Here is a 16,582-nt window from a genome sequence, read left to right as displayed (position 1 = left end):
ATGCGGTTCGTGTGGCATCGACCACAGTCAATTTTTCTCAAAATTATAGGAAAATGATCACTGCCTTGTGGATTATTATCAACCCTTCATGAAAAATGGGAGAATAATGAAGGGGAACAAACTGAGATATCAATAGCAGTAAAGAACTGACTAGGTGCATGAAAATAAGTAGAAGAACCAGCATTGAAAAGAGAAAGGTTGTGATCATGAGTATACACTGTACAGAGTGACCCCTTCTATCAATATCAGCACTCCCCAGGACTAAAAAGGGAAGTGGTAACTGTTTAATGGGAGCATCAAGGTCTAATTGATCATATGTCTCTCCAGGCAAGAGGTAGAGAGAACAAACAGTGATAGTACAACACAAGGAAACATAGACGGCTATGGCCTCCAAGGGTGTGTCGAGTGGCAAAGACAGCGTGGGCACATGCTGATCAACCAACAGTGCCACCCCTCCATGCACTCATCCATCATACAGCCTGTCATTTCTGTACAAAGACATCTGCCAAAAGGTGACTGTATCAGCAGGTTTCAGAAATGCTTCCTGTAAGGAAAGACATACAGGAAGGTAGGAAGCAATCAGTGTTTTGATGTCATCCAGAGTAGAACGTAAACCTCGACAGTTCCAGTGTATCAAGGTAGCCATTCTTATTTATGTGTAGGAAAATTGGGTGGAGAACCCTTCTGTTTAAGACCATGTCTTTTTTCTCTACTGTCTTTACTCAAGTGAGGTCTTTTGACTTCCATGGGTCCTGGTCAATTGGACAAGTCTTTGCTGTTGGTGGAGGAATCCAGTGAATGAGGACATGAATGAGTGATCGTTTTACATCTTGGGATGGGAGAAGATGTATACAAGAAAATGCCTGTACCCAGAACTGGAGGAAGTGGATTTTGGGATTTGTTGGAATGTATGTGAGGAACAGAGATGGCTGATGAAGTTGATTCATCAACTTTAACAATGGAGGTCAAAAGACTTGACATTTGTTTTGAGGCACAGAGAGATTTGTCTGCACTTCCATTGTAGTAGTGAAATGAAGTGCAGAGCATATGCCCGAGATGAAATTGTGGACAGCAACTTTCGAGCCACAGGGTGAGTAATGTTATGAATAATTTTCAAATGCTGTACCTCTTTTTCTTCCAACCATTTAGGGCAAGAATGAAAGTAGGATGGGTGAGAGACATTGCAACTGATGCAATGAAGGTCCGTTTCACAATCATAGGTATCTTGGTAATTGCCATTGCAACGAGCACACATCAAGGAACCATGACTTGATGTCTTTCAGTGACCAAACCCATTAACACTGGAAACATCAAAGAGGGTTTAGAATGTATGCCATACTCTGCAATTAAGATAACCTATCTTGATGGTGGCAGGTGGACGTGGTGATGTAAATGTCAGAACGAGGATAGTGGTCGGCATCATAATTCCACCTTTGGGAGTGGAGATGCACTTCACTGCAGAAACTCCTTGAGTGGAGAAACCAGTGAAAATCTCTAACTCAGGGAAATTCATCAAATCCCTCTCAACAATAACTCCTCATGATGAATTCAAAATAGCATAAGGTGTAACCTCTATAGGTATATCCCCAATTGCCTTAGAATGCAATTGCATTGAGAAGTGGATGTTTCCATCAATGTCACTAGATCAAAGCTTCTTTACTAAATTTGGAGTGTGAGCAAATCCCTCTAGTCCCTTCTGAATGAAAAAGGGAGACATGTGCCCTAATGTTTTGTCTGAAAGAGAATGTTGGATAAGAAAATGAGGTACAACAGGTGTTATAGGTGTTGAAAATTGCTGCTCAGAATCTTCTAGACGTGGATGCTTACTCATGGACTGTTTTTTCACTATTAAGTTTTTATTTGGGGGGATCCATAATAAAAAAAAGAAAACTTCGGTGTCCACTGACCCCTCCTTACTATGAAGCCCTGTGAGGGGACAGGCATTAGAATATCAAGGAAAGACATTGCAGCAATGCTAGGGTTTTGTGAGCACTATACCCAAACACCATCATCAGATACAGTATCCATGACACCTGCTGAGAACATCCAACACTGGTACTTGGTTGACTATAGCCCAAGTGGACCAGCCGACTGACCCAAGGGAGCCACCCTCAGCCCAAAGTCTCCAGGAATTCAAGACCAAAGTGGTGTGTTAAGGTTGACCCTCAACCACCAGGATCCTCTCCTCCCCTTCACAGGTTGCCATGCATGGCAAACATGTGCATGGATGTTTAGATCCCAGAGGAGGTGAACTGAAAGAACAGAACCTTCCTCACCATGTACAGGAACCAAAGGAGGGTGTGTGTAGGAAACATGATGGGCTGACACTACTAAATTAGCACCCGATGCTGAAGAAAGTAGAGAACCAATGAGGATAAAGAAGAAGAATGTAAACAAGCTGTATCAGTTCATGATTCTAACATCCCTCGAACCCCAGAAATCAATGTGTTAGAGAATTTGGTCTTCCTGTAACTCCCCAAGGGCAGAATATGGTAATGAACACTTTCTAACAAATTGTTTATATTAAAAATATCCCAACAACAAAAATAGTTGACTGGTGTAGACAATAGCAAAATTCTCAACTTGTCCTCAAATTGCTGATAGGAATATTCATAGGCTTCAGACAAAAGTTAGATTGAAGAAAAATATTTCAAGATGGTCACAAGGGTAAGATAAATCCAAGAAAAGTGATCACAAGTTCCAATCTCAAACAATACATGACCAAAAGAGGGTCCCAACCATTGAGAATCTAAATACATCTCCTCCTCTCAGTGATAAGCCAAAGCATACTATTCTGATAAATGTGGCAGTCAAGGTATGGCCATTGCATCATGTGACTAAGCAGCAAATCTTCCAATATGAACAGCAACATAAGGAAAAGTAGAAAAGAACCAAGTAGTCACTTGCTCTCATTTCCACTAGCAAAGTAGGAGTAGAATGAAATTCAATTGAAGAGAATCCCAAAACTACACAAAATCCAAGTATAATCAACTAAAGAGAAGGGGGCTGGTAAAAAGTCTCTGTTGAGGCCAACATAGTAAAAGTATATATATAAAAAAAAGTCAATTCTCTCCAGCTTGTCCTGGGTCATTTGCAAAAGCAACCTCATAACCTTCTGGAAAGACATCCAATGGATGATATTACAGACAGCTTCAGCTGAGAGTGACCCATCCCCTGGGTACTGACATACACTAGATAGCAGAGATATGAGAGATCTTGTTGGCCTCCATGTTAGAAACATTAACAAGACTTCATACTCATAAGTTTTTAAAAGTAATTTATAAATATAAATAATGATATGACCATAGAAACACCAACCACTTTCAAGTCACAATGGAAACTGAAATCTGAATGAAGTGCTTATATACAGTACATAGAGTACACTGAAGCTGGTAGTGAATTTTGCACACTAAAATTTGTTAAGGGTATTCAAATGTGTGAAAGACTGAAGCAAACACATTCAATGCTTAGATGGATAAAGAATGGAAAACCTGTAAATAATAAAAAAAACAGCTATAGAGCAGAGATACAAGTTTTGGAAACTGCACGTTATGTGCAAAGCAAAATGTGGATCCTCTCTTTAAAAATAGCTAAACATTAGCCTTCTGTTCAGACAATAGCTGTGCTAGTTGTAAACATACTTCTAAAAAATTAATAGCATTTTATTTTATTCATATCACAAATAAAACATGAATAGATAAGGAACTGGTAATTAATTAAAACTTAACAGAATGTTTTCAAAATAAACTAACTTGTAGAGTTTATGATATAATTTATTAACTTGATACTGATTTGAACTCAAAATCTCTTGATCTACCAATTGAGTTATAGGGTTAACCCACTAACACTTACTGGTATTTTGTAAAAACTCAAACTGTCACATGGTTATTCAAACTCTTAAAACAAAAGTCTGAACAGTTCAGAAGCTGAAATGCATTTTAACAGATTTAATTATTTTATCATATGCAAAAACAAAGCAATGGAATTCTGCTACCTACAAATTTTACTCCAATGTTAACAAGCACATGCACCTTGTATCTAGAAATATCTAGGAAATGCTATTATAACTGACAACATTAAGTAACTTGAGGGAAGTGAATAAACTAACCTGAATGACCTTTAAGTGTAGTAACAGGTTTATAGCCAGTAGCTTCTATTTTCAGCATAGTTATCTGTCCAGAGTAATCTCCAATAAAGGCATGTTTAGACTGCATATCAAATCTGATTTGTAATTAAAGTACCTGCTACCATAACTAAATGAATTCCAAAGCAATATTTCTTAGTGTGTACTTAAACATAAACTTGTGAAATAATTGTAAACAGAAATATATACAAGTATATAAATTTTATTTAGGCCTAAGTTTACAATTAGTAACCATAACAAGGTAGACTAGATATTATACTGATATTATGTTAAAAATAATGTGAACGGTAAAACTTTAAATTGCAAACTACTAACAGTTATAGAAAATGGAAGCAAACAAAAAGGGAAAAGCTTAATCTAACCTTTAATACACAAAAGATACAACTGCAAAGTGTGTTTTCAGTTAAATCCACAAAACCAAAGATTTAAAGTATTTTTAGCTTAAAGTTACTAAAATTTAGTGAATGTTTTTTCTACAAATTAGTTTACTTTAGCTTTTATTTTACAGAATAACATTTAAACATTTGACAGTTAAAGTGGAAATAATGTTTAAGCAACATCATTTTTAAAACATTTATTAAGAATTATTTTTCTGACTGTAATGCAAGCACAAGAAAACAACAAACATTTGGGCATCACACACATTACAATATTAGAAATAAAGTATTTTTAAGTTCCACTTTTTAAAATTTTTCCAAACCTTTGCGCCTTAAAGACTAGCAATCTAATGTGATTTTCAAAAAGTAATTCTGAGGATATTTCTGATGCAGAGCTACACAATGAGACTGTGCTCTGTCCACCATGGGGAATGAAACCTTGAATGTTAACATAATTGAGTAAAATCACAGCTAGAGGGCTACAACTAAGATGCACGTTTATTAAGTAGTAATATACTTCGTAATTTCAATAGCACACAAGAAACCATGAAATATTTATCTACATCACAACACCTAAAATATATCAGTGTAAAGCCATTACTGCATGACATTTCACTAAGCTTACACCAATGTAGTTCAAGTCAAACACAAACATTGAAATTTAAGATAAATGATATTAAGCTCAAAATGTTTCAGTGAGAAGTAATGTGTAAAGTACTTTAATGTCATACTTCTTACTAACAATAAATCATTTTTCAACACTGTTACAATACAGAAGCACTTTAACAAGGCGTGATTTGCATAGGAACAAAGTTTACTAGTTTAAAACAATATGATGTTGATTACATTTAAGAAATCACACTTGATAGCAGTTATACAATGTGAAATAAAACAAAAATGGTTCAAACATTTCCCAAAATTATTCTAGAACAATTATTCTTACAGTGTAACACAAAACTAAGGTAATTAATTACCTTAAAATTTTATGACCTTCTTAAAATTTGCACTGTAACCAAATGACTACAACCAACTTGCACTGTAAGTTCTTTACAAAATTGAAACCTGTTGAAGAAATAATTTAAAATTTTTTCTTGAATGATCCTAAATTATGTAGCTTTAGAAAAATAAAACATAATTTTGATTATTTTCTATTATATGTTACAAGATATTCATTATTTAATGCAGTTATTTGAACTCTGACTGAATAATTCATATACAATGTAATTTACATTTTGAATATAAAAATACTATTTATCTCTTTGTTTCATATTTCATTTGCATAATCTCTAGAACTTCCTAAATGAATATCACAAAACATTCTCAAATGTTCTGTGAAGTAAATATTTTGATTTTATTTTTCATTTTCCTTATATCATTAACTAGATATTATCAATGTACAGTGCAATGAAATATTTTAAATTAAGAAATGGAAATATGTAGACACCCTTTAAATTTTCATAGAATATTTCTTTGTTTTTTTACCCCATACACATTATTTTACATATCCATCTCTTCACTTAGATCATACTTTCTTTCCCAATTCTTTGTATTTTATTCTTGATGCAAGTATGCCAACCTGTTACTGCCAAAGTGACCTCACAATGTTCTGCATTTATTAAAGAGCAAAGACTGTCCACAAAGTCCTTCCCTAATGTTTGCACCCAAGAATGAAGCCCTATCCCAGACATTTCCACAAGTCAAACTACATCAAGTTAAATGTATACAATCATATGCATACAAATATGCTTTTGTTAACAGAAATAATACATAACTAATTAAAATGTAAATGTAAAACCTAAATGCAATCTGTTTAACAAATTAATACAAAGGCAAAAAACACTTGCCAAGCACTATGTATACTTCAAGAGAACAATGCACTAAGCTTTTCTATCTCATGCTAGAAATCCATATATAGAGGTTTCTTCAGGCTATAACTTAATAGTGCAAAATCTGCACTTTCCATTGCTAAGCATGTCATTTAACTTCAAATTTCACCTGGTAACACAGCTTTGGCTTTCCAAGTGGATGTGGATGGCCTTAAGCTTAGAAATAATAGAATGTCAAAACCCCATCAAGAAATTCTTGGAAAATTTCCAGACACAAAAGAAAGACAAGTAGAACCTTAATTTGACCTTCTATGCCAACAGTATTATATTCTCACAGTATCATGTATAAAAGATTGTAAACTTTAGACTTAGCTGCAAGGGAATCACACTTGAGAAAACAACTGCAGTTTTAATTGCCATTTTGATTATTTAATTTTTAAAACAAAGAAATAAAATATAGATAATATCTGACTAAGTCATGACACACTTGATAATAGTAATTTTATTAAAATACATTCCTGTTAAGGGGGTTTAATGACATTTTGAATGTAACTCAGTAACATGCAGAAAAGAGGTACGAAAATGGCAGAGGTGACATTAGGTTAAAATGTTTGTAAATAAACATCATTAAATTTACTTAAGTTTAACAAATAAGTAAATATAAAGTAACTAAGTAAAGAAAGTAAATCATACTGAAAAGCAATACAGTCACTAATATTAAACAATTCATATTTACCAGATAGTACATTACCTTTCTGATACAATAAATTGTAAAACAGAATAACTTTAAAAATAAAAAGGAATTTATTTAAAATGCAGATATCATTAATTCAAGTTTTCTTTGTTCTTAGCAACCATTTTTCTTTGAACCATAATAAGATGACAAGAACAGTAAGTAATTAAATGCTATGGACATTTCCAATGGTGAGACTGTAAATTAAATTCTTGTAAGTATACAGTTACAAAATGCATGCCATATGCAACTGTGGACACATTAAACAAAATAACTGGATTGTAAATACATTATGCAACACTATAACCACATTAGAATAAATTAAACATAAGTAATTACTGTATGGAATAAATATATTTTGATAATTGTAAAAAATTATGTAATTCACAATTTGTCATTGTGATTGGTATTTCTAACACCAGAGTTACAAAAAATAAATTGTAAAACTTATCAATTGGGTATTACTGTAAAAAACAAAGTTTGAATAACACACAATAAACAGGTTTTAGTTCACAGTTCTATTAGAAAAACAAACAACTAAATACTGACAAAGTGGATAATACATCTTGGTACAATTACAGTTCATGTTAAAAAATAAGCCTAATGCATGTTACATAATTCATTTGATGTTATAGAGAAACAATTCTCAAATAATTTTAGTTCAGGTAACCACATGATATTGTTACTAAAACTGGTATGTTAAGTGCTAAATTATGAGTTTAAGAAAAATAAATACACAAAGTAAATTTTATATTACTTGGCATTGTAATACATTCATTAATTTTAAAGCTTCTTGGATTGATATAATTGAACTATTTAAAAAGACCCAAAAACCTTCACAGTGAGATATAAATTACAATCAGCTGAAGTATCACAACTATAAGATTGTTTTAAGCCTATGAACTTGAATTTTTACACAAGGATACTGCAGAGCTGTACACCACGCATTACAGTGAAAGCCACCAAATCTTCGACCAGACTCAGAACAGTGCCACTGAAAGTACTTGTCCCGTCCCACACTAAGCACCCATTCAGTGATTAATGAAAATACAACTCCAGTCACACGGGCTTGATGAGCTAATTACAAGCAACTGCTCATTAAGCATTACAAAATGGAAATACATCTTAAAAAATTCAAATAAAGGTATAATTACATTTAACTAATAGTAAAAACGTAATTCAGAAAGCAGTTTTCCTTTTAAATGAGTGCAATAAATATCATTTAGTAATTTACTGTTGTATGTATCATCTCAATGGACTTTAACAACATATACAATTCTACAAATATGACAAATGTCTAATGAAATATTGATATTAAGGAATTCAGAGATTGATTTCATTTCTACAAAGTTGGATATTAGCTACAGTAACCTTGTTAATAGAACCATTTCTTATTAAAAAAGAAAACTACAGACACACATGCATATATTAGTCCAAAATCCCTTAAAACAACAAGCTGACAAAGTACATTACCCAGGTAATTACGTTGATGAGCCATTCTATTGTAGTCCTCAGCTACTAGAAACTCCTGAGTTGAAATTAAAAAAATATATAAAAATTAAATTTAGAAATTAATGAAACATCATTTATCAAATATTTTAGATAATTTTCTCTTAATTGCATCATTGTTTAAATGACAAGTAATAAACTATGCACAAGCAGTTATAATATATCATGTGTTTCTGTTTGTACAAAAATAAACATTACTTTTAAGAATTGTTAAAACTACAATAAACATGCCAGTGGAAGAGTTAAAAGTAAACCTAAGGTGTACTATTTATCCCCTGAAACTGTATAAAACTTGTTTTATTATATTGGTAATACACCAGAAGTAACAACATATGGAACACGAGTCCTCTTACATTTAAGGTGTTCAGAGTTAAGATTTGAATTGATTAGTCCAAGTAACATGTGGCACAACAACAACAACAAAAATTCAGTATTGGTTATAAACTTCCTGAAATTCATACTGTCTCCAGAAATACATGGAATACTCTGATCATTTATTGAAAGACCTTGTAGTTTGGTGATTAAATGACACCTGCTAGTTGATTACATTTGAATAACAGTTATTACTGTGTTCCTCAAGCCACTGTATATACAAAAATATTTTGCCAGATAGATGTCTTCCACTTAGTTAGTAGTTCATGAAGAAAAAGTTGGCAGTGGGTACTGCTAGCCAATTAACTTTCCTCTAGCCAGCAGTACAAAATTATTCAATTATGTATAACAAACAGATATAGTCAATATTTCGGAATAATTAAAAATCATAATAATCAAGAATCCTAATTTAAATTAACTGATTATGTTCACGACAACTGATTCAATCATAATTTTGACTGATCGATTATTGGAATAAATGGAAAGAATAATAACTGGAAATATTAGTTTCATTTAATTGATCTAATCATTCTAATGGTACATTTAATTAATCAACTGGTTTACATTATACTAATTGAAGTTAAATCACAGCTTATAGATAATTTACTATATTGTTTAATTTGTTAAGCTCTGAGACATAGGTCATAATTTTCTACTCCTCAGTAAGTGGAATGTGAAGTTCACTGACAACGTGACAAGTTAAGGTCTTCTTGTTGGCCAATCTACGATCTCTAAGTATCTTGTTCAAAGTTGTAGTTTTATATTAGAATCCTGAAAGTATGACATTATGAATTATTCAAAGTTAGTACAGAGTCTGGATGGAATGCATTCAGAGACAATACAATTAGGTTTAAAACTAAGTCAATATCTACTGAGCAGTAAATCTGCCTTTTTGAAACAATTATACAATTATTATGCTGGCCTCCTCCACACCATAACAGGACCAATAATGAGAAAACAGTTCATCTCTATGTTTATTGCCATTAAAGTTTTTATTCTGACAAGTTTAATTGCAGCTTTTTCTGATGTAAATATACTGAGTGGCATAGCTGTACCATCAACTGCATCCTCTCAGTCTATTCTTAGACAGAAAATACCATAAGGAGAACAAAATGCCAAACAGATCATGGTCTCATTCTTCAAAGTTCAACTTCCATGTAAAACCAGTTAGAATATTCCTGAAAAGAAAACTCATTGTCACTAAACTTACTTAAAACTTAGCTACAAACCAAAACCTCGCTAATTTTTAGAATTCCATCTTTGTGTAACCAACAAATGTTCTTTAACACTCCTACGAAAAGTGGGGCCTAATAGGCCCCAGAGCAACTTGAAAGGTTATTAATATTAGGCTAATAATTTTGTATTTAAATGAAATTGCCATTTAAATCCATTAATGAATGAATTAACGAGATTCCCACTGTCCCTATCTACTATCTAGCAAAACCACAGCCAGGGGAACGGGCTTGGAGAAATCAGGACTAGAAACGTCTTTTCGTAGGAGTGTTAAGCAGTAGGCAATTTACTTTCCTGGAGAGCACAATGTGAAAAAAACACACCATTGGTGGAGAAATTGATAAAGAAAGCACATTGTTGTGCTGATGAAACATTTTAAAATTGTAAAGTAACCATAATAAGGTAGAATACTGATATTGTATGTCTTTTATATATATATATTTATATAAAAATTTTATTTCATTCAGTGAACAGTAAAACTTCAAATTGCAAAAAAAAAACTAACAAACTAAAAGACTTTATATTTAGAAATGAGTATAAAGCCAGTCATTCTATCTCTGATTTATGCATGCAAGCCTCAGAAGATATATAGTAACTGTTTGAAGAAACTTAACCATTTTCACCTCAACTGTCTCAGATGAAAGACAAGAATGAGAAAGTAAAACAAAGGTCCTGGAACAAAAAAGCATGTCATGCATTAGTGTTATCATAATAAAAGTACAACAAAGAATCATGTCAGAATGTTAAAACCATGCCTCCTAAAGAACATATTCTGTGAAGAGCTTTATAAAGGCTAATGATCACAAGGTTAACAATGTAATAGGTAAAGACTACTTGAAGCACTGTGACATTGATGTTGGGCACAGGGTAGCAGTAGCTCAAGATTGCAAGATGTGACATAAGCTACTTGACTTTAAATCTCACCACATCAAGAATGCAGAAATCTTCACAAATCTCATCAATAAGATACACATTCATTTACCTCAAATGTCACTCTTGATACAAACAATTGCTGATAAGTTGATATAAAATGCCAAAAAACAGCTTCAGAGAAGCATAGCTACCTATAAACTGTGTATATTTATAGAATTGTTATAAGACATGGATAGCCACAACCAGCATTGTGGAAGCAATTAACTTTGGAGAAATAGGAAATTACTATGGTCATTTTGCTACACAAGTATCTGCAGCAGAAAGACTCCTTGTATCAAGTCCCACAGACCCATATACTTTACTCCAATTTTTCCAAACTTCATATGGACACAATTCATTACCAAAAATTATACCATTAGTCCAACTGACTCAGAGCATCATTCTTAACATATATCATACTATATTTAGTCCTGACTGCCCTTTAAACACAGAATATTTTTACCAACATATTTAATGATGGAGCCCAAGATGTCACTCAAAATATTCCAGCTTAGATCAATCACTGTAAAAATAACAGGTGAAATATTCACAGCTAAGATGAGGCCAATTTTAATAATAAAAATTTTCACTATTTCATGCATAGCATGTTTGCTACTCATTTTCTTATACTGTACACATTTGGAATTGCAGTTTTTTCTTAATTAACAACTTTTAGGAAACAACTGATAAAAATAAAGTAGAAATATTGCTGGTTAGTTTGAAGTGTTTACACTGAAAATTGAGTTAAGATCCTGAAATGTTTATAAATTTGTCTTATCAATCTTAATCCATGATTTTATATTTTTTGCCAAACAAGTCCTGATCTTATTCTGTCCTAACAGTATCATTCCAGCAGTAATCACATGACATCTATTCACTTGCAGATAGAGGTGCATAGTTCAGGACCTGTTACTGACTATTTGCTAAATTAGTATATTTTATTAGTCTCATTTTCTAGATAAGTTTTTTCACAAAACTAAGATAAACAAAATAGCACAGCTTGTTGCCAATAGAAATGGGAGATGTTGGAGAAATGGCATTAAACTGTCAGACCTCCTGATAAAATACTTACAAAATTCTGTGGCTTACTAGAATTTTCCTGACCTGTGAAAACCTTGATACTGTGATGTAGTTTTACAGAATCTATCAGACCATAGTGGCAAATACATTTTATGATTAACAATAATAATTATTTCATTGTTTGTCCCACTTTATGTTATCAAACTGATGAAAAGTTAAGTTTACTGAACTTCAAAATAAACGTTTCTCTATGCAATCAGTAATTTTGACAATTTAAACATATCCAAGTATTTCTGTGCACATTACAGAAACTAGAAATGTTTATATTTATTGTCATGTATTAATCAGTACCAAAATCTTACTTGATATATACAGTAATCATAAATCCAAATTAAATGATATACTTTTTTCAATTGAATTTAAACAGTAAACAATTTTTTGTTTATTAAAATGACAATGGTAAAGATAGTATCTTTTGCCAATTAAAAAAAATTCATTTAGCACGATAGCTTTGAAAATGAATTTATTTAACACCTATAATTTTAATCATACATACGATGTTGTTACAGAAATATACAAAAAACTGACCAATCTGACACAATGTTAACAGAAGCACACTATGGGTGTGGCCAATTTCACATCCCCAACATGACCTTAAAAGTTTCAGTAATATAGTTTCCACTATGATTTTTGTAATTTCATAAAATTTTGAAAGCTTTCATTAATCAGCAAGTTATATGTAGACAAAACAATTAATGAAACACTTTCATTAAACATTTCTCCATGAATATACGAGGTCAAGCTGTTAACTACTCCAACTACCAAGTAATTTTCATGTTAAGATTAAAAATACTTTTCTCAGTCTAAAAAATATCAAATTTCATTTGTTTTATCTGTAAAGCCTCTTAAATAAAATTTCAATAATTTTCCTTCAGTAAAACTATTTTATCCATTTTTTCAATTCCCTAATTTTATACAAAGTTGGTATACAAGGAAAATATGCATCACTTTTTCCCTTTCTAAAATGACTTCAACTTGTAATTTCAAACTATGTTTAAACTCATAACAGTAAACATCTGTTCATACTTAAATTTTATTGTTTGACTGTTGTTTGAATATAACTAATATTCCCACTACACAAGTTGTAAATTGCTTGGTATATGTGTAGCTCAAGTTACCTCACTGTGTTACATCATGTGAAGGTTACTTGGGAGTTTGTCTTGAGTGTATCCTCATGCAAATTCTTCATTTTACCTGATCTAAAAATCTTTAATTTTTAGATTTTATTTACTTTTATAAAGATGAATACAGAATAGACATGAAAAACAAGAAGTACTTACCTTGTATTTCAGAACAGCTGGTATGGATATTAATACTTTTATTGATAAAGAGAGAACAACCTTTTGACCTTCCTTTGTCATCTTCAGGTTAACAAAAAGTACCTACCCTGTTTTTTATCTTGCTGTTATCAGATGGAGCATAACCCTACTTTTAATACCAATGGTACTACTGAACTAAATACTATTTATTTAAATAATGTGCCAAAGAACCCAAATTAATAACGTGTGAAAAACAATGATCCATAACTATCAAAAGTTTTCTGGATCTGTAACAATGTAACAAGAGCAGTTAAGAATCCAGCTAAGATGGCAATGTGTTATTTGTTGAAATAAAATTGAACCAGAAAAAAAACTATGTAATTCAGTATATTAGAACCTTTGCTTTCTATTGTTATAAATAATACAGTATTAAAAATTAGAGTAAGTATTTGCATTTGTGAAAGAGAATGTAATATGTAGGGTGTGGCAAGAGGACTGATTTGCTACAGAATACCAAGAGATCAAATGTTAGTCTCATAACAGGGGAAAACTGATGTTTTTTGTAAAAATAATGCTTTATAGAATTAAGAACTTAAAGGCTACATAATATTAAAATTTGTATTACTAGCTAAATTTTGGTGCCTTATTCATTCATATATTACAATAATAAAGTATTTTGAAGGTAACTGATAAAAAAAAACAAACTTGTAAAATGCACAGAAAAATAAGTTTATACAAAAATTATTAAACAGAAAAAAAGGCTTTATTTCACCATTATCATCATCAGTCAGGTTAAATTAAAACAATTAATTAGGTACTGGCTCAAAAAGAAATGCTAAAATGCAAATTTGCAATTATGATAAATATAAAACTCAATAAAAAGATTATTTCTGAATTCCAAATTATTTTAATTTGTGCAGGTTTGAATTTTTTTTTAACTTAGTAGCAGTAAATTAATTTAAATGATAATAAATACCATTCTGCATTTTGAGGCAGCACTAAAAAGAGTCCAAATAATCATGATTGCAAAGAGTATTATTCAAGTAAAAACCTTTAACATTATTGTTTCATACAAAATCTACCTGATTAAAGAGGTATATCCTTTTAAATGATATGGTTAGAAATGATCAATTATCACACAGCACACACACATGTACCAATTTCTTTAATTTGAAATTATTCTAGTATATAACTAAATTACACATTACAACCTGAACACAAGTAGTTCCACTTGTGTGGATCATGCAAGTCAAATATTCAACATCCTAATACTTACAGATATTGAGCCATTTTCCATTCCCACAAAGAGTCTTTTAGTTTCTGAGTTATAGTCCATACACATTGCTGCAGCTATAGGAATATTATAGAAAATATTAACTAATTACCCAATTATATTCACAAGTTAAAATCTAAAATTACGAGAAATACATATTTAACTTGACAGTATATCATACAACAGTAATAAATACTGCTATAAACTAAATTCTTAATTTTTATCTGCATTTAAGATAACATGCATTACATCATTTAATAGCACAAAATCTAACCTTATTCAACTTTTTATAATGATCAATAAATGAAACAACAGAACTCAAGTAGGATATTTACACATTACGAACAGCAACATTTATTATTCTTATACAGAATAAGTAAAGTTTAAAAGGTGCACAAGGGTAAAGTTTCATTATTTTACACTGACTGCCTTTTCTGGTTAGAATCTTAAACACAACATACAATGAAAAACTGCATTTTACTTTTGGTCATAAGGTGAAACAATTGTGAACAAAATGTTTTAAGGAGACACCTCAATATTACATATAGTTAATGATGTTAGTAGTTTAAATCAGGGGTCTTTAAAACTATAGCACATGGGCTGGATGGTCATCAGCTGGCCTGTGAATTCAGTTTATCCATCCTTTCAACAGTTTATTAAAGTAATAATATAATTTTTAATATAAAAACAAAAAAATAAAATGTAATCGAGCAAAAGCTAATCTAGTTGTGATACAGCCTGTCAACAGTTCATTAAAGTAATATTTTCATTTTTAATGATATAAAAATAAAAAAACTTAATTGAGCAAAAGCCAATCTAGGAGCAATACACTTTTCTATTTGCTTGTAAACAACATTACTTAGTATTGCATCATTTCACTTATCAATCCCAGTGCCCTGAAGCAGCGTGTCTTTTCCCATGTCTGTCCCATGTACCTCAGTTTGTGTCAATGAATGCTGCTGTTTACTTTATGTTTGAGTGCACAGCTATTTCTAGTTATGTCATGACAAGGGAAGAAGAGAAAAGTTGACCCTGAATATAGTGTTCTTAAAAAAAGGTGGAGTGTGGACTACTTCATTATTAAATCATGTAACAAAACGTTCTGCTTAATATCCAACAAGACTATCGAAGTGCTAAAAGAATACAACATTCGTACACATAACGAAACCAAGCACTCAAAATATTCTCAGTTCACAGGAAAGCTACATTCAGACAAATTCAATACCTTGAAACATAACTTACCATCACAACAGTTTGTATTTAAGAGGAAGAAAGCTAAGAATGAAGCTGCAACAAGAACAAGTTTCCAAGTGGCATACCTGTTACTAATGGTAAGCTAATTAAATTATGTATGACTTAAGTAGCCAAACACATGTGCCCAGAAAAAGTAAACTTATTTAAGACTATTAGCCTTTTGGCTAATACAGTTGCTTGTAGAGTCAATGACACTGGAAGCAACAGTGTCTCAGCAGAAAGACAAGGCCAGAGTTTGAGTGCTTTTTCATTTTGCTTGATGAGTCAACATGTGTGTTCTAGACTTCACAGCTGCTGCTGTTTATTTGCAGAGTCAATATTAATTTTGAAGTGACTGAAGAATTAGCTTCTGTGCACAACATGCATGAAACAACCACAGGTAAGGACACTTTCAGAGAGGTCGAAAAATCATTAACTCAGCACAACCAGGAATGGAAACACCTACAGTGCATTACAACAGATGGTGGCAAAAACATGTGGTGTAGGAAAAGGTTTAGTTGGGCAAATTTACAAAGCTGTTGAGAGTGCAGGTTGTTCCAAGCCTATGGTTCTTCACTCCATTATTCATCAACATGCACAGCATGGAAAACATCTGGATCTGTCCTGTGTC

General features: G+C 31.9%; 1 protein-coding gene across 3 annotated transcripts in view; it reads right to left on the bottom strand.

The window, feature by feature from the left end:
- LOC143226049 (WD repeat and FYVE domain-containing protein 2-like) overlaps positions 1–16,582 on the bottom strand; it is a 51,979-nt gene that overhangs the window by 26,413 nt on the left and 8,984 nt on the right. For all 3 annotated transcript variants that reach the window (XR_013014261.1, XR_013014260.1, XM_076456463.1), the window contains exons 3-6: positions 14,722–14,795; positions 8,554–8,608; positions 8,007–8,157; positions 4,109–4,221 (exon numbers count right to left, since the gene is read on the bottom strand). Coding sequence is in view for 1 of the 3 variants with exons in the window: in XM_076456463.1 (XP_076312578.1) it covers positions 4,109–4,221; positions 8,007–8,157; positions 8,554–8,608; positions 14,722–14,795 (393 nt within the window). In the remaining 2 variants the exon portion in view is untranslated. The remainder of the gene's footprint in view (positions 1–4,108; positions 4,222–8,006; positions 8,158–8,553; positions 8,609–14,721; positions 14,796–16,582) is intronic.

The sequence above is a fragment of the Tachypleus tridentatus genome, chromosome 9 (assembly GCF_004210375.1).
Source record: "Tachypleus tridentatus isolate NWPU-2018 chromosome 9, ASM421037v1, whole genome shotgun sequence".
In the NCBI taxonomy this organism is placed as follows: domain Eukaryota; kingdom Metazoa; phylum Arthropoda; class Merostomata; order Xiphosura; family Limulidae; genus Tachypleus; species Tachypleus tridentatus.
The sequence above is the reverse complement of the archived record's forward strand: the minus strand, read 5'-3'. Positions and strand labels throughout refer to the sequence as shown.